The 19564-nt window shown below is 42.9% G+C and overlaps 1 protein-coding gene across 3 annotated transcripts in view; it reads left to right on the top strand.

Annotated features, from left to right (window-relative positions):
- Positions 1 to 18684, top strand: part of agpat4 (1-acylglycerol-3-phosphate O-acyltransferase 4 (lysophosphatidic acid acyltransferase, delta)) — a 204465-nt gene extending 185781 nt beyond the window's left edge. For all 3 annotated transcript variants that reach the window (XM_067988359.1, XM_067988361.1, XM_067988358.1), the window contains exon 9: positions 18185 to 18684. In XM_067988359.1, coding sequence (XP_067844460.1) covers positions 18185 to 18273 — 89 coding nt within the window. In that variant the 3' untranslated portion in view covers positions 18274 to 18684. The remainder of the gene's footprint in view (positions 1 to 18184) is intronic.
- Positions 18685 to 19564: the final 880 nt, after the last annotated feature.

Raw genomic sequence — 19564 nt, 5'->3', positions numbered from 1 at the left:
GGAGGATGGCAGGTCTGTCCAAACTAAAATCAGTATTGGCAATTTCAAATTATAATTGCCAAATTTGGGTCAGTAATAAAAATAACTTGTGTGCCACCCCTGGTCACAGAAACTCGCTTTGAGTATCCTCTTTTACATAAGTGAAGTGCACGGTCATCAGGACTTCCCTAAAAAGAGGACACCACTAATAGATACCAGGCGGCCTGTCCAAACGCAAAGAGCATTTCAGTAAATTTAAATGAAGGGTGGAAATTCTTGTCTATAAAACATTCGATCCTATGGTGCAGAAGGCTTTCTATGTTTCTTTAGCAAAAAAACACCGGGAAAAGCACAAACACCAGCAAAAGCAGGGAGCCCTCTGAATCAGTGGAGCCGTGCCTGAAAGAGTAGAATACTTTATGTCCAGGGAGCAGACCTCTTTTTGTGGTTTTCCTACTGTTTGTTAAAATACATATCTCATTGAAACATATAAAATTCTGCCAGGGCTAGACAGACTGGTTGCAGGGAGATGTTTCCCCTGGCTGGGGGTGGGTTTAGAACGAGGGGTCACAGTCTCAGGATACGGGGTAGGACATTTAGGACTGAGATGAGGAGAAATTTCTTCACTCAGAGGGTGGTGAACCTGTGGAATTCTCTACCACAGAAGGCTGTGGAGGCCAAGTCACTGAATATATTTTAGAAGTTGTCACGCTACACGTAACCCCACCAGCGAAAAAAAGTTATCTGTTTTTAACACAACGGGTCATTCTCTGCCTCTCTCTTCCTTTCGGATGTTTCTCTCCATCTCGCTCTCTGTTTTGTGTTCTGGCCGTTTGTGTATTCGGTGGTCCTGTAGGTAACATCACTCTGTCTGAACACTTTGATTGCCTTGACAACGGGCAGTTGGAAAGATTATCTGTAATCACCAGGTATTGTTCTCTGACTATAAATGCGGTAACCTTCCATGGAATCCCACACTCGCTCACCTGACGAAGGAGAAAGCCTCCGAAAGCTTGTGATTTTCAAATAAAACAGTTGGACTATAACCTGGTGTTGTAAGATTCCTTACATTTGTCAACCCCAGTCCATCACCGGCATCTCCACATCATGGCTACTATCGACACCACAAACTGCCGGCTCACAGTGGAGAGGATATCCAAGAAGATCGTGCATATAGACAGACATCAAGTTTTTACAGAGCTGCAAGAAAGCAGACAAGATCCCGAAAGGACTACAGATCACGAACCCACTCAAGTCCACATACAACTCAGATTACGCTGAGAGACTCTGCCGTCGTACCTCTCGCACACTCCGCAACCATCTCATACACCAACTCTACAGCAGACGCCGCAACCTCGAAACCAAGATAAGAGTCCATACTCTCAACCTGTACTCAGGACACAGCAGACCAGCTACGAGACACCGCCAAACAGACGAGGCAACGGAACTACGCCGCCTACATGAAAACCAAGAGCAGGAAGCTTGAGAAACTCGGCATCACCACCAGCATCAACCAAGCCTCCCCCGGTACCATGGTTGCAACCACAGGGAAGTCTATCGTCAATTTATTCGACCACACCCTTCAACCAGACGAAATCGAAGTTCTCAGCCGAGGGCTCAATTTCTGCCCCACCACCAAAATGGACCCCATTGGTCTCGCGGCGGACACAGAGGAATTCATCAGGAGAATGAGACTCCGGAAATTCTTCCACAAATCCCAAGATTTCAGCAGCGAACCCAATGAGACAATCAACGATCCGGGACAGCAGACAGAGGGATCCGCGGTACAGCAACCGAAGAAGAAAGAGTCAAACTGGACTCCTCCGGAGGGTCGCTGCCCTAAGCTTGACATGTATGCTCAAGCTGTCAGGAAATCCGTCAATGCCAGATTCATCAGCCGCACTCAGAAGACAGTCCAGAATGTCACCCGAGCACAACGCAACGCCATCGACGCTCTCAAGACCAACCGCAACATCGTCATCAAACCAGCGGACAATGGAGGAGCCATCGTCATACAGAACAGAACGGACTATTGCAAAGAAGCATACCGACAACTGGACAACCAGGAACACTACAGACGGTTACCCGCAGATCCGACCAAAGAACACACCCACCAGCTCAACAAACTGATCAAGACCTTCGATCCAGACCTTCAAAGCATCCTACGCGCTCTCATCCCACGTACTCCCCGCGTGGGAGACTTCTACTGCCTCCCAAAGATACACAAAGCCAACACACCCAGACGTCCTATCGTATCAGGCAACGGAACCTTGTGTGAGAACCTCTCCGGATACGTCGGGGGCATCCTGAAACCCATCGTACAGGGAACCCCCAGCTTCTGTCGCGACACTACAGACTTCCTACAAAAACTCAGCACCCACGGACCAGTTGAACCAGGAACACTTCTCACCATGATGGACGTCTCGGCACTCTACACCAGTATCCCCCACGATGACGGCATCGCTGTAACAGCCTCAGTACTCGACACCAACAACAGCCAATCTCCAGACGCCATCCTACAACTCATCCGCTTCATCCTGGATCACAATGTCTTCACCTTTGACAACCAGTTCTTTACCTAAACACATGGAACAGCCATGGGGACCAAATTTGCACCCCAATATGCCATCATTTTCATGCACAAGTTCGAGCAGGACTTCTTCACTGCACAGGACCTCCAACCAACGCTATACACCAGATACATCGACGACATTTTCTTTCTATGGACCCATGGCGAAGAATCACTGAAGAGACTACACGATAACATCAACAAGTTCCATCCCACCATCAAGCTCACCATGGACTACTCCTCAGAATCGGTTTCTTTCTTGGACACACGAACCTCCATCAAAGACGGGCACCTTAGCACCTCACTCTACCGCAAGCCCACGGACAACCTCACGATGCTCCACTTTTCCAGCTCCCACCCTAACTACGTCAAAGAGGCCATCCCCTATGGACAGGCCCTGCGAATACACAGGATCTGCTCAGACGAGGAGGAACGCGATGGACACTTAGACGCTGAAAGATGCACTCGTAAGAACAGGATATGACGCTCGACTCGTCGATCGACAGTTCCGACGGGCCACAGCGAAAAATCGCATAGACCTCCTCAGAAGACTAACACGGGACGCAACCAACAGAGTACCCTTCGTCGTCCAGTACTTCCCAGGAGCGGAGAAACTACGCCATGTTCTCCGCAGCCTTCAACATGTCATCGATGACGACGAACACCTCGCTAAGGCCATCCCCACACCTCCACTACTCGCCTTCAAACAGCCACTCAACCTCAAACAGACCATCGTTCGCAGCAAATTACCCAGCTTTCAGGAGAACAGCGTCCACGACACCACACAACCCTGCCACGGCAACCTCTGCAAGATATGCCAGATCATCGTCACAGACACCACCATCACACGAGAGGACACCACCCACCAGGTACATGGTTCATACTCTTGTGACTCGGCCAACATTGTCTACCTCGTACGTTGCAGGAAAGGATGCCCCGGAGCATGGTACATTGGCGAGACCATGCAGACACTGCGACAACGGATGAATGGACACCGCGCAACAATCGCCAGACAGGAGGGTTCCCTCCCAGTCGGGGAACACTTCAGCAGTCAAGGACATTCAGCCACCGACCTTCGGGTAATCGTTCTCCATGGCGGCCTTCGAGACACACGACAACGCAAAATCGTCGAACAGAAATTGATAGCCAAGTTCCGCACCCATGAGGACGGTCTCAACCGGGATCTTGGGTTCATGTCACGCTACACATAACCCCACCAGCGAAAAAAAGTTATCTGTTTTTAACACAACGGGTCATTCTCTGCCTTTCTTTTCCTTTCGGATGTTTCTCTCCTTCTCTCTCTCTGTTTTGTGTTCTGGCCGTTTGCGTATTCGGTGGTCCTGTAGGTAACATCACTCTGTCTGAACACTTTGATTGCCTTGACAACGGGCAGTTGGAAAGATTATCTGTAATCACCAGGTATTGTTCTCTGACTATAAATGCGGTAACCTTCCATGGAATCCCACACTCGCTCACCTGACGAAGGAGAAAGCCTCCGAAAGCTTGTGATTTTCAAATAAAACAGTTGGACTATAACCTGGTGTTGTAAGATTCCTTACATTTGTCAACCCCAGTCCATCACCGGCATCTCCACATCATATTTAAGAAGGAGATAGATTTCTAGACACATAAGGCATCAAGGGATATGGGGAGAGAGCGGGAATATGGTATTGAGATAGTGGATCAGCCATGATCATATTGAATGGTGGAGCAGGCTCGAATGGCCTACTCCTGCTCCTATTTTCTGTTTCTGTTTCTAAATTGCCTGATTAGCATCAGATGGTATTTCCCACCACAAAGAGAAGCAGTTTAAGTGGCAGGGGAACGTCTAGGAAGGCCAGTTATACAGTAGGCCTTACCTGATTTTCCTATATTTGCCACGGCCAAGCAATCCCATAAACCCAGGCGTACAAACAGGACAATTGGCCAAATAAATATAACTGGAACTTGAGCAGTGTTGATTCATCAAACGACCCCCAAGATTGGATTACTGTCATAAATCTATCAATATGTATATATGCAGTGGTGAATTTGTAGGGGAAAAAAAATCTCCTTACTATTACAACGCTAATTTACCTTTGTGTGAAGATACCATGACAACTTAGAACTTAAAGAAATATTCGATTTGTGAAATTGTAACTGTCTAGCAGTAGGAAGTGTTTGCAGATGTATGTCAGATGTTCCATGTGTGCAAACAGTTTTGGGGGTGATTATCATACAGCAGGCAGTATGGATTGTTGGGAAGGGATGCGTGGAACAAGCATAGTGGATGTGACTTAAGTGTATATCTCAATCAGTGCACAAATCCACAAGGATATCTGTAGCACTCCCAATTGGGCACAAATCCACTTATAATTTATGATGGTCTGTTTTTCAATTGACTTTTGTATCAAGCAGGAGCATCAGATTAGTTCCTGTTCAGAAGAGGTACTGGGATGGAACTACTGAGAGCCCTCACATTAACCCTCTCTGTAACTAAAGCAAGTATTAACTTGAGTGGCTTCTCAACTATAGCAGTAGCTATATGTGCCCTTCATGCTTGGATTCTTTCAAGTTTTTATGGCTAGCAATACAGAATCTGGAATATTTGTTGGGGTGTTACTATGTTAGTGCCTTCTCTGCTCAGCCTATCGCCCTGCTTTCTGTAATGAAATACGGAATTTAAAAATTAATAGTTTTCTACATCCTCCCAAAGTATTTGCTGTTCTCCATTCATTAAATCCTAACTGTCTACAGACCTTTTTACCCCTTAACAAAACAAAAGGCATCCATTGAATTTTTTTTGACAAAGGAAAGGGTTAATATGAGTTAAATCTTATGGCTTAAAAAGTGTGCTTGAGTGATGTCTATTTCAGTGCTGTCTTTGTGAATGTATCAGAAATGGTCTTTGGAGCATACATACACTTTGTACTTCTTCCAAAACAAAATGTTCTGTGCATGCATGAGTGTTAAAAAGAGAAGGCACATTAAAGTATTAAAGAAGTACAACTGAACACTATTGAAGTTGCAAATCCAGTCTAAGTTTTGAAGACAATCTAGATTTTAAAAAATTCTTAGTTCCATTCAAGTATTTCATTTGAACAGACCAAGAGTGAATTATTACTTCAAACTGCAGTATTTTTTAAATGTAGTTTTACTGCTGGATCTTGAATGCAAACATTCTGAGCTCTAACTTGGGCTGCGTAGTGCCCATTTTGTAGGCACTACGTGGACTCCTAAAGACCCAAAATGGCATCGGCACACTTCTAGCATGATGTGCGCCAGATGTTATATTGGTAAAGGTGTTCGTGCACGCGCAGATAATGAGCGCTGGCACCATGTAAAGTTGATTTAAAGGGACAGATGCAATTTTGGAACTCAACGCTCCAGCCAATGTGCTGTCTTAACCTCTCACAGCTGAACAGGTCTTAAACAGCCTGTTATGTGGAGGACCCCTATTATGGAGGAGCGCTATTTAAAGCGATTATACAGGAGTTACAAGTTAGTTGCTGGATTACTGCTTCTGGCTGCTGATGCATTTGTATCTGTTTTTAGAGATCTCCTATACTTGAATACTAGGACTAGGGGACAATTAGAGCCAGGACTTGAAGGAGTAAAGTTAGGAAACGCTTCTACATGTAAAGGGTGGCAGAAGTTTAGAACACTCTTCCGCTGTTGATGCTAGCTCAATTGTTAATTTAAAATCTGAGATTGATAGATTTTTGTTAGCCCCGTATCGCTTAATACCTTTGGTTAAGGTGGGTATATGGAGTTAGGTCACAGATCAGCCATGATCTCATTGAATGGTGAAAGAGGCTTGAGAGGCTAAATGGCCTACTCCTGTTCCTATAATAAAGTTTCAACACTCTACAGGGCTGGCTAGCTGACAGGCAACAGCAAGGGCACTGGCGGTGTGGCAGGGATGGGACAGGAATGTTGTCATCCTGAGAGAGGACAGCAGGCTTATGTTCTGTGGAGTCGCTGCCACTTGCTGCCTCCTGTTATGCGCCACCTTCTCTCGCAAGAAAGCGGGACGTGTGTCGGTGAGTGTCCTGCAAGATGTTTGGTGATGTGGCTGTCATGGTTGAATAGCTGCCAATGTGTGTGATCTGTGAGTATGCAGCTTGCGACAGTGGTAATGTGTGAGGGGGAGAGGAAGCATCTAATTGGAAGAGCTGAGTACTGATTGAGTTTGTTGGTAGGTGGGTGATGAGGGGTGTAGTTGGTAGGAGATGCCACTTGATAGTTGACCTCGGACACCACTCATGTCAAAGCATTGAACTTCTTCCTGCACCGCATCCATGTTCGTGGTGCTATGCGCCTGGCATTGACTTTGTCCCCTATCGCCTTGGGAGCATACGTCTGGAGGGCCTCACCCACCCCCCCCCCCCGTGGATATACGATGCTTGTCCTTCAGTCCACCTCTTGCACCAAGACCTCTAGTGCATCGTCAGAGAACCTTGGTGCATGCTCTCTCGCAGGCCTGGTACAAACTCAGATCGGCAGATTGGTGGGGTCTGGCGTACAGATTGGAGGATGTGGGATTTATTAGTGCGCAACCTTTATTCAATGTTTTAACATAACTCAACAGTTTGTAAACATAGGGATGGGACCTGCATCTGCGTTTTAAGCGCGTGATGTCTGATCTCCGTTCAGACTCCATGCGGACCCGAATTTTATATTTTGCAAATAAGAGGTACAGGCTGCCTTTAAGTGGTCCAGGCTGCCTTTTAAGTGGTGCTAGCCACTCGCGATATTGGGGCTAATGTTACGTGCTGTCTGCATCTCAATGATTGGGTGCGGGATACTCGCGCACCACAACCCCCTTGCCTGGTTTCGGGGGTTATCCAATATAACTCTATCTCTTGATGGTTCAGAAGGTAAAAGCACCATATACTGCGGTACTGAATCATGCAAACCACGCGGGTCCCTGGTTTGTGTTGAGTTACCTGATCTCGACTGCGGTGACAGTGCTGCACTACAAAATTTGTGTCTGTATCTGTAGGCTAGAGGTGGCGGGGGGGACAAATCAGTCTGTCCGTCTGCTGCTAGAAAGTACTAGTGGACATTGAGTGAGGACAGGATTGGGCAAGGGTGGTGGAAGGGAGATGGGGGTTGGGGGGGGGATGGAGATGCAGCTAATTGTCCACCTCTGAAGCACCTGGGAACATTTTTCTATCAATGCTAGTAGTTCTTTTTTCTCCATCCTCCTCCAGATGAAGGTTAGCAATGTGGTTGCAGTCCAGAAGAGCTATTGGTACCCATAGAACATACTTGGGCAGAGTCGGGGGCACTAAAGTGATTTGTGTCCCTGGCCTAGGGTGAGGCAAAATCAGTTGGTGTACTGCTATTTAGGTTCCCGTTTTGGAAAATGAGAATCTGATCGACTTGACTGCCAATGGTCAAATGGGATGCAAGACAGCCAAACAGATCAAATTCTCCCATCTAAAAAATGGCCATTTGGGAGAGGAACAGAGGGCTGCTGCCTCCTCTGGAACCATACCCCAAGACAAGCCATTTCAGGTTCAGAAGAGAAAAGGGGGAAATTTAAGGGGGAGGGTAAATAGAAATATTAGGGCCAAAAAAAGTTTAAAGGAGCAGATGACTTTGATAGAGATATTCAAAATCATGAAGGGTCTAGACAGAGTAGATAGAAACTGTTCCCATTGGTGGAAGGGTCAAGAACCAAAGGACAAAGATTTAAGGTGATTGGCAAAAGAACCAAAGGTGACATGAGGAAACATTTTTTTACACTGCGAGTGGTTGGGATCTGGAATGCACTGCCCGAGGGAGTGGTGGAGGCAGATTCAAACATGGCCTTCAAAAGAGAATTGGATAAGTACTTGAAACGAAAAAATGTGCAGGGCTACGGGGATAGGGCGGGGGAGTGGGACTTACTGGATTGCTCGTGCATAGAGCTGGCGCAGACTCAATGGGCCAAATGGCCTCTTTCCATGCTGTAACCTTTCTATGATTCTATGACTGTTGGTAAGTATTTTGCTCTTTATACTTAATTTGATGTAGGTGGATAACCTAAGGCAGTCTGAAATTTGTAATATATAATAGTAGCCTTTGAGAGATTTAGAATTAAACAGTAGTTTTCTTTTCGTAAATTGACTAACTGGGATGCAGTGCAGTTGAGTGTGGTCAAATACAGCTTCTTCAGTCTCCTAACCTTGGATGCAGTGTGTTCAGGAAGTTCACTGGGTAAATTGGGTGGGGGAGGAGGAGGAAGAAATAGAATGGTAAAGTTTGAATTAATTTTGCCTTCACGTTCTCTGCTCTTAAGCTTTTACAAGGTGAAATTCCTCCTAACAAAAAAAATGGGAGAATGCCCGTTTTTCTCTAGTCAACAATCTGCTAACAAGGTCATAATTGCGCGCTATCAAAATTGCAAAAGCATGCGGCTTTCTTTTCTTATAAAATGAAAGCCATGTGTTCCTGCAATTTTTGATAGCGGACTATAAGTTTTATGGCCAAAAAAGGCATTCTTCCTTTTGGATTGTCACCCCCTTAGGGGCTTAATATCCATTCATGTGCAAGGCTCTAGAGGCTGGGGAGGGTGTAATCGTGATGAAATCCCAGCTGGGGTGTGGCATTTGAGGTAGAACCTGGATCTGCCTGGTTTGCACCCCATGTAACTTACACAGCAGATTGCACACGTGGGAGGGATACTTAAGTGCACTCCCCTTCATCCCATGTAGACTGTGGGGGCTTGTCTGAGGGTGTTCCTGGGCTACCTGGGAATTCTGCTGAGCTCCTGCCTATCATTATTCATACCTGCTATGAGGAGATTCCAGTTCTGTTTTGGATCTCCTGAAGGCCCCAAAATTAGTCATCTAAAGTAAACGTTTTAAAAGGAATACTCTTCATTAGGTGCAATGCAAGTGTTAAATAACCAAATGCATGGTATCAAAATTAAGTAGTATTTCACTTGCAGTGGATCTTGAATCAAATAAAAAGTCTGTCTGCAGCGACTTTACGTGGAGCTATTTCTCCCTTTTCACTTTCTCACCAACCTCCTCCCTTCTCAAGGTGTTGACTCTTCGTTAGGAGACAGTTCCAAGGGCACTGTCGTCTTCCAGTACCTTACCCAAATGGCTATAATTCAAGTGCGAGTCTTCAAAATGAGTGCTGCCAAGCTACTTGGCAGGAGGCTGATGAAGCATCAAAGCTGAGCCTGACCCTGACTCATTCGTGCACTTCAAGCAGGGATTACTGTGTAGTGATCATGGGTCGGTATCCTAGACGCTTTCCCTCCCCCCTCTCCCTGCCCCCCCCCCTCCCCCCACCTTAGTTGAAGCTAATTACAGTGTTCCTACCACTATCTCAGCTGGGATCAGCCAACAGCAGAGATTGAACCTGGCTCAACCAATCTTTGGATTAAATCTGAATCATCATGACAGCTTAAACCTATTTTCCAACACAGTTTAATGACTACATCCACAACTGTGCTCTCACATACATGAACAAAATAGGCTTGGCTTTGTTAATAGCAAACGTGTATTGGTAAGAACCCATGATCAGTGTCTTCACTTAACAGCAGAACTTTCCTGAGCAAGAAATAGCAGATGAGCATATGATTAGTAGGAAAGTTAAGTTTTTTTAGCTATAGTATAACATGGGTAGACAATATTTGCGTGAATTTGCTGTTTTTCTCAAGACTTTTATGTCTCCCCATATGCAGGTCTACTCCTTAAGGTTGGTAAGACAATATGACGTTTCTATCTCTTTGATAAGCATGTGTGTGCTGCATGTGTTGCTGCTGTTGAAAAAAATTGTGCTTTGCCCTCAGGGGTAGGTTTTACCAATTGATCCAGGAAAATGCGTGACTGGCTTGTGAGCTCACTGTGCTGCAGTGAAGTGGGTGCAGAATATTGCTAGTTTTTTGGATACTAACCCTCAGCCAATATCGTTTTCTCCATCTGTTCTGGTTTGGTAAAGCTTACCTTGTCTGAACTTATGCAGTCACTAAAATGTTGGTATCCTCTGGTTTATAAAGGTAATGTGCTCTAGACCCCATTACATTTATGAGCATAAAATATTTGCTTTTGTGTCTCTAACCTCTTCAAATACTGGTTTTGATTTAGGTCTTCACCTATCTATTTGAAAAGTAAAATTTACAATGCATTTATACTGTGTGAACATGCCCTTGGACACACTATAGTATTCGGCTTACTGTTATGCCTGTGCAAGTTATTAATGAGCATAGCATTAAAGCAAAGGCAATACGGTGGACCCTTGTTTTGTACTCAGTTGACTCAGACTTATCTGTGCAATCAGCTGTTTGCCTTGTAAAATGTGTCTTAATCTGAACACTAGCTCCAGTCCTCACCATGATAGCAGCTCAGCAAGTAGGAACTTGAATTTTACTGAGTTCACCATGGCAGCACAAGGCGCAGCAATGCTAAAGTATCTCGCATGTGCTGTTTAATACGCATCTGCCAACCCCCAAACACTCCAACCCCATCTCAGTACTTCACCTGAAAATCTAATTTCAGTGCATGACCCAGATGGGTCTATTTCCCTTCCACTTGGCATCCAAAGATATACCAGGAGGCAAGGGGCGGAGGAAGAGTAAAATTAGGCCTCAGTTTTGGAGTCCTGCACTGAGAAATGCAACCTGCAATATTGAGCCATATTCCTCTCTCAAGTTTGAAAATTAAAGGTGCCTCATGGTAGTTCTTTCTGGCAGAATGAGTTCCTAGAATAGCTTATGCCTAAAACTCTTCTGCAGAGTTGCAGCACCTACTGTCTGTATGTATATACATATATTAATCTTCACAGTCCTATCAAAATCTTTTAATGGAAAAATTAATACTGAGACCATCTGTAACAGTCGTGAGTGGATTGTGAACTAACACAATGTGAATTCTATAAATATGATATAAAGATCAAATTCTTGGCTATCTGTTTTATATGAGCACCATATTGAAGGTTTATTTTAACATGGCTAACCATTCTAGAACACTAACTAAAATGACTTTTTTTCTTGGCAAGGGTACAAACTACTGCTAGATCTCTGTCCATGCCACTCAAACTGACAGTTGGAGGATAGGGTGTAATGTGCGTATGTGAGAGAGAATAGAGAGATAAAACTTCTAATTCTTCTCAAACCTCCCTCCCTACCTATCTCCTGCCCTTGGAGGCACCTGCTGTCAGATAAATGCTTCCCCATACTTCTACAATGACATGGTTGTGTTTGTGTTCAGGACACTGGCTATTTCAGGATTCTGTCTTACCGCTCCACGTTGTCGCACCATGTTGCTGCAGTTGGCCGCTCACCGTGAAAAATTAGACACTTTATGAAGACTTGCGTTAACCTGATCCGTGCCTACTTAAAACCACTCGTGATGCCCTAATCAAATCAGTCTAAGTAATTCTGACACCATTTTGTTATGCCTTTTCTCTGCTGTTCTGTGTTTCACAAAGAAAGTAATGCAGTGAGCCTGCCTGCAATGCATTCTGTTCCAGATGGGAGTACAGATTTCCATTGCAGAGATGATCAGAGCTGCCTATCTCCTTTAAACATGAATGAATGGGTACTCTGAATTAACAGTTATCCCAGCCAAATAACTATTATTGGGTGATCAAGCTATATAAACAAATCTTTAGCAAGTTGCAGCCCATTCCTGTTCTGCCTGGTTAGAAACAGTTGTTTGTTTCCCCATCAGCCAAGTTGTAAACAAGTGAATTCCACAGTACCAACTTTTATTGTTCACAAATTTAAAGGGGCCTACAAAATGTTAGTTTTTGAAAGCATGCCATTCTGCCACAAGAAATCTGCAATTGATAAGTTCTTGTACATTTGGTAACATTGTATGTCTGTTAATAGAAACAAATATGAAGCTTAGAGACCCGCCTAGGAGAAGGTGAGTGTGAAAATGGGAAGGAAATATCCTGATTATTTGAAGCTCACCATCCTGTTGCATGCTGAGTTGGAACCATGTTCAAAGTATCCCTTACAATATTCCTTTTTCTTTTCATTTAGCCAGTCGCCCCTAAACACACCTGACTGGCAATGTCTTGATGTAAGCCGTTCTGAAATAAAAGGCTGTAATTGATGCAGAAAGTGTCTACATTGAAAATCTTGTTGATGTTGAATGCATTGGAGGCGGGGTGAATCTGATCAGAATGTAACCATGCCGATGAATTAAGCGTCTGTGTAATAGGATATTTTATAACAGCTGCATTTACAGATATTAAAGAGGTTACTAAAGGGATACTAAAAGATGGTTGCTGTTAATAAGTTATTGTCAGATCTTCTCAACTATGTTTATCAAATTATGTTGTGATGCCCAAGATGGAAAAACTTGTAGCTTTGTTTGTGATGTGACAAAAAGAATGTTGTGGTCTATTTCCTCTCCAAAGTAGTGATGGTCTCCCTTTTATGATTTGACTGTACTTAATCCAGTCATTTTCCACACCATTGTTAAGCTACTTTGGCCTGTGCTGTTACAATCTCAAAATCATGTAAAACTGTAAGAATTCTGTTGAGATACACTCACTGGATGTTTCAAGATACTTTACTACTGTCACTAACCATAATTTTCTATTTTATTGAGGTTAAGCTATATATTGGAAAGGAAAATGGATGCTTGGTTTCTCTTTCTAATTTCTCTTTTAAATCATCTTAAGGCTCGATAGAACTTCCATTTCCCCTTAAGTCATTTTTCTCACTCTTCTGGAAGTGATTGCTGTTCTATCCTTGGAAACCAGGCAGCACACAGAGTATACTCCATTACAAGGGATGTCTGCGACAGGAAGGTCCAATGAGCTCCTTGGCTAATTGACTGTCTCCTGTGCTGTAAAAATCTTCCTTCTTGACAGTCATCATCAGGGAAATGCTAAAAGCAAGATTTATGACCACAAAGTGAGATGGGTTATTTATTCAATGTGACATGTACATCAAAATGGGTCACATTCTTAAACCAAACTTAATTGTTCTTACTGATCAAGCCTCAACAGGTCTGCTCCCAACAACAGTCCATTCTTTTAAATTATTTACTAGAGGATGCTTTTTTAAAAAAAAACTGATTAAAAGAAATCAAACTGATGACTTGGCTCGTCACTGCAGTGTCCAGTCGTAACCTTGGAACACAGTCACCTGGGTTGGAATTCAGTCTGGTGGTATTCAGTGTTTTATTTCTTAATAATTTCCCATTGCCCTTGCAATTTACAGTAGGACATGACTTTTTGTTCCTCCTCATCCTCAACTTCTGCATCATCTTTGACACTGTTAACCATTCCATTCTCCTCTATGGTCCATCTTTGTATTATTATTCTCTTCTGGTTCCTTATCTATCTGTACCAATGCAGCCAGTATGTGGTCTCAAACAATTTCTCCTCTTATGACTGCATAGTCCTCTGTGATGTGCTCCAAAGCTCAGTCCTTAATCCCTTCTTATTTATCATCTACGAGGGCTACCCCTCGTTGACATCATACACAAGTATGGGATCAGCTTTCACATGGCACTATGTACTGACAGAGAACGAGCTACGCACTGACAACTAAACACTGACTGAGGTGCCTTTACCCACTGAACCCACAAAGGGAGACTCACTTCAAAATAAGGACAGATTCGGTTGAATTTGTGAGCCTTGCTTTGTGGAGTGTTTTGTAGGGTTTGATGAGGTTGTTGTAGTGGGCTGACATTAATTAGATATTGAAACATTAACATACCAAGTGTAACAATTTTTTTGATCCATGTGATATAAGACACCTGGAGTAAGGGGGAAGGTTCTCTCTTTATGACCAGGCTATGTCTCTTCTAATCTCTGACATGCCTTTGTAACCCAAATTCCCTCTATTTCCATTTCCATGCGTGATTTAGCTGCTGCTCTATGGACATTACTACTTTATCCCTTTTTTCCCCTCTTGGGCCCTTCTCTCCTGTCTCCTCCCTTTCCTGTCACTCAATCATGCCACCCATCATTTTTTCCGTCTTTGGTACTTTGCCCCCTCTGCCTTCCTACTCTCCTGCCACAGTCCCAGGCTTCAATTCCCCTTTGGATAAACCCATAGCCAACCTCTGCCTCTCTTGGCATTCTTTGCCCATTGAGCATTGGTTGCTGCCTCCTTACTAGCAGCAACCTCAAGTGCCCCATTCTCCTCCTGTAGCGGACTTAACCACCCAGCGCAGCCGCTGAGGGCTAATCTCACCAATCACCTTTCTGTCCCATTCACCCCACACACCACTGCTGCCTTGGACTTTGCCATCAGACCAATAATCGCTGCCCCTCATGGCATATCCCTCCAGAATGTGTGTTCATTCATGAACATGGCCCTTGCCATTCATGACCTTATTGTGGATAATTGCATTGACATTTGGCTTTGACTGAAACGTAGCTCATGGTTGACGACACCATGCCCCTTTCTGAAGCCTCTCCGCTTGGCTATACTTTCCACCACCTGCCCTGCCCAGTAAGAATAGAGCATCACAACTTCGAACCTTGTTTTAAGTTAAAATTTTGAAGTTAATTTATTTTACAAAAGATGAACAAGCGAATAACTGTGATACAACACACATGTATATTCACAATAGAAACTCTTTCTATTTTTGCTCTTGACAGGAAAAGAATAAAGAAGTGTTGTGGTCTGTTGTAGAATATTTTTAAATGCACAGTGTTTCTTTGCTCCTTTTTATTACCAGTGCTGGAGCAGATCGTGGCTTAGATTATTACCCAGACAAATCTCCCCCAAAACACTCCAAGATTTGAACAGTTACAGATCCTTAAGTATCCACAAAAAGAGTTACTGGGACGTCCTGGATTTTAAATAAATGTCAACTACATTCAAAAACAACTGTCTGTAATACATGTAACTGGATAAATCATACAGTCTGTATTCCCCTCAAGCTTTTTAGACAACCGAACAAAATTTGTAACATTTGTATAGAGTCAAGCTGGGTACATGATTCTGCACTAGCTGTCTCTTAAACTCCTTATGCATTGTGACTGGATTTAAAGGGACAGTCACCAAGTCAAAACTAGACAAAAAGGGGTAGATTTTCAACTTGCTGGACAGGCATTAAACTCTTGTTGAGGATTGGCTGATACTTTTTCATCTCCAGCTGATTCATGCCAGTTTTATCCGCGGACGGCAGGTTGAAAATCTACTCCAAAGGTACTTCATCTGTAACTATCTTGTGATTACCTCCAGAAATGATTCTTAGTTGTTCTTACTGGCACTTCAAGATCATTATTTTTTCAAAACCTTCACTATTTTGCCCCAACTTAACTAAGCATTTTCGTCCAGTTGTATGTCCAAGTCTGCATCCTTTGCTCCTTCCACACTGGATTAATGCTTATTCCCAGCCCCTCCACTCACTCCATCAGCGGCCAATCTTTCAGCCACTTTGCTGTGCCATTCCTCTTTCCTTCAAAAGCATCTTAAAATATATATTTTTATGACTATGCTTCTAGGGGCCCCCTTAATCTTTCCTTCTGTTCCGTGTTGTCCTCACCCTCTGGTTAAGCGATCTGACATACTCTTCCATGTAAAGGTGTAAGATGGTGGTTCACATCGCAGGTTTTATATTTTGCAAAGTATCTGCATTTAATTGAATCCAGATTTTTTTTTTCTTCTTTTCCCTCTAGTTTTAGTAGCAAGTCATAGAAGATTCTACAACTAAACTTAATGACTGTGGCATAACTTGTATGGAGATCCTAGATGGAGTCAAAGAGCTCAAAACTAATAAATGCCCAAGGATGAGCAATATACTTGAGGGTACATATAGGGGCAAAATCTTCAAAGTATTGATAGTCATCATGAGGGAGTCAATGAATATAGAAATTTTCAAGACTGAGATCGATAGATTTTTGTTAGGTAAGGGTATCAGGGGATATGAATCAAGGATGAGTAAATGGAGTTGACGTACAGATCAGCCAAGATCTGATTGAACAGGCTCAAGGGGCTTAATGGCCACCTCCTGTTTCTATGTGAAAGTTTTGTATGTTCTGGAAACTTACTGGTAAATCTTAGAAAGTTATTTTAATGAAATTGATACAATATCTGAAAATTGAAACGTGTGATTGTTGGAAGATAGTACAGTCTAGTGTGACAAGTAGGAGCTGTTCAGATCTTGGCATTTTTAATTATAGAACACACACTATTAGCACAGCCTCACACTGTGAGAATTCCGGATCTTTTATCTAATTCGCATCTAACTCATTTTTCCCCAGGGTTTTTGCATTACATCAATTATGTATTTTATGATATTTTTAGTAGCTCATTACCTTGGTAAATGTTATAATTCAGGAGGTTTTAAATTGGATGGACATTCATTGATTATTGAGCTCGAGTAAATATTTGATTAGGATTCGTTCTGACTCCTGCATTCATATTGCAGTGTATATGTCACTGGCGAGGGCAATGTGTACTTTTCAAACATGATCCTGCAGTTTCCCTAACCTGGATACTTGTACAGTCCATGGAACCTTTGTGTACATTCTGCTTTCCTAATGAGCTCAGACCATTTGACTCTGAACGAATTTGCTGTGAATTCAGCCCAGCCATGAGTATATGTACAGTGGGTTATACTGTGGCATTTTAGGCCATTATACCTGCTATCAGCTCTCTCTAATCCCCGACCGCCCCCCCCACCAAAAATGGTTATGATTTGAGTCCACTAAGCACTGACTGGGAGGGAATTGTTAGTTCTTAGTCAGTAGGCAGGACTATCCAGTTGACTTCTGGATTGCAGCAGGGGACAAATGAGAAATAGCTACTGCACCCTACTGCTAGTACATTGCCTTTTGCCGAGAGCATATCAGCTACCATTTAAAGTGGTTGTGTGGTGTCATCTACAATCTGAAGGCTGTGTTATGACAAGGAACTCCTATAGCAGAGGCAGTAGGAGCAAAAAGTAAAAATACATTTACAAATCAAGTGTTTTTAATGTGTATGTGTACTAGTGGATTTCCTATGGCATGGCCCATCGATTGAGGAGGCTGGGCTATGTGCCTGCCAGGACCGGTTGTTGGGCTTAAGCTTGGGAGCAAGCATAGGCAAGCCAAGGAGTGGAGTACAGCTATGGAGCAGGGGGGTGAGCTCCCTGAGCCAAGGCTTGTGGAAGCCCGCCTCTATGTCTGCGTGCTGTGAATGGGGCTGTAAGTTTGAGCGGGTAATCAATCTGAAGAAGTGTATGTAAATCCCACTCACTTTACAATACATTAAGACCACTATTTATGAAAAGATTTCCTCCAGTCTGAGATTGATTGGGGTAATCATGGCATTTTCCCCTTATATATTTTAGGGTAAAATGGTTTTGGTGGAATGTGGTTGGGGAGAAATGTTTTTTGTAATTCGGTGAGTGTCAATGGTGGAAAATAACTGCAAAGACACTTAACCAGTCAGAAAGAAGATTGACATACTTGACAATTATGATACATGAATTATATTCATATAGTTTTGGTTTAGTGTTCGGATTATTCAAGTAATGTTTCCCAGTACTTACTGGCATTTAAAAGTGAAGGTGGATGAACTGTTGACTGAGGACTTACTGAATCTAATGCAAATGCTAATGCAAAAACTGTAACTTAGGAAATATCAAGTTTCCTGTGAAAGGACTTGTAAATTTGCAAACAAAAACTGTGATTGATTTGTATTCTTGCAGTTAGCACCTGTATTGAAAATGCTATCTGTTTGTTTTCCAGCCTCTGTCGGTATACGATGGATGATCGGAGTGACAGAAATAGAAAAGGGCTCCAGCTATGGCAACAATGACATGAACCGAAAAAATTAATTTCCAGAGACTGGTAGTACCTTAAAGGGAGCAAATATATATTTTTGAAGAGGAGTTGTGGCAGATACTGGGGTCAAGGGGATGATTCATCTAAATTATTGTGTTTCTTTACTGTGCAGATCACTGTGTAGAGTGGTATCTTAATCTGCGCAAAAGGATAGAGTGGATTGGAATCCTTTGTGATGTATGTGGTGTGTGAAGCCATTCACACAGTAATAAGAAATGGTGAAATTGGATATTGTCAGAGAATGCCACACCAATAGTGTCACTTAAATATCTGACATATTGAGGCTTTCAATATTTTATGACATTTCAATCTAAATGGAAATTACTTTTTAAAAAAGAAACCCTGGTGTAACAGAAGAATTCAGCTTTTTTTTTCTAATAACATAAAATTGTGCTTCTAACTTATTCAAATGCATTTGTATTTTACTGCATCTGAGTCGTTCTTCAGGGTTACAGGAAGCGAGATTGTGTCTTTATCACCAAATGCTGATGTGTAAATATTTGTTATACTGCCCCATCCATGGTAAATAATGGGCAGAGCTTTGACTGATCTGTGATGTAGGTGGATCTGGTACTGTAGATTTTTGCTGTACCACATTGTCAAAGTTAACAGATTTGCATCTATGGGCACCCCAAGCTACTCTGCTACATCTCCCAGAGGTGGTTTTAGTACCATTATCAGAGGACTGGGAGTGGGTTGCTTGCCTGTTCTCTTAGCAGGAGAATGGTGTGGCTCAGGGAGGGAGAAAATGATTTTAAACTGTAAAGTAAGTGGTGAATCCATTCTAAAAGACCTCGTTTACCCAGAGTGCACACTTTGCAGTTGATTTCCAATAGATTGTTTAGTATATGAATTTGGATAGCAAGATGGAACATAATGAATTGGAAAAAATGTGGTATTTTCATTTCTCTGTGCATTGGCCTACTCACGGCATGCAAGGTAAATTTCAGTAAAATGATCTGCTCCTAAATATCTGACTGCAATCTTTTTTTTGTAGTCTGAGAACTAGTGACTTCCCATTATTTAAACAGTGAAAAAGGTCTTGTGACCAGTACGATAATGCATTTCGCTTCTGTCAACTTACCAAGCTATCGCCATGGTGCCCGTCAAATCACTAGACTCTGGGATACCACACTATGGAAATGTAATGAAATGCAACAAAGAAGGGATTGGAAAAAAATTGAATGAACTTATAAGATTTCTTAGAAATTTAATCATAAAATAATACAACATAATTTTCTCCATGGTTGGTGAGTCCTACTGGACCAAATTTCTGTTGTATTG

Source organism: Heptranchias perlo, chromosome 8 (genome assembly GCF_035084215.1).
Source record: "Heptranchias perlo isolate sHepPer1 chromosome 8, sHepPer1.hap1, whole genome shotgun sequence".
NCBI lineage: Eukaryota > Metazoa > Chordata > Chondrichthyes > Hexanchiformes > Hexanchidae > Heptranchias > Heptranchias perlo.
The sequence above is the reverse complement of the archived record's forward strand: the minus strand, read 5'-3'. Positions and strand labels throughout refer to the sequence as shown.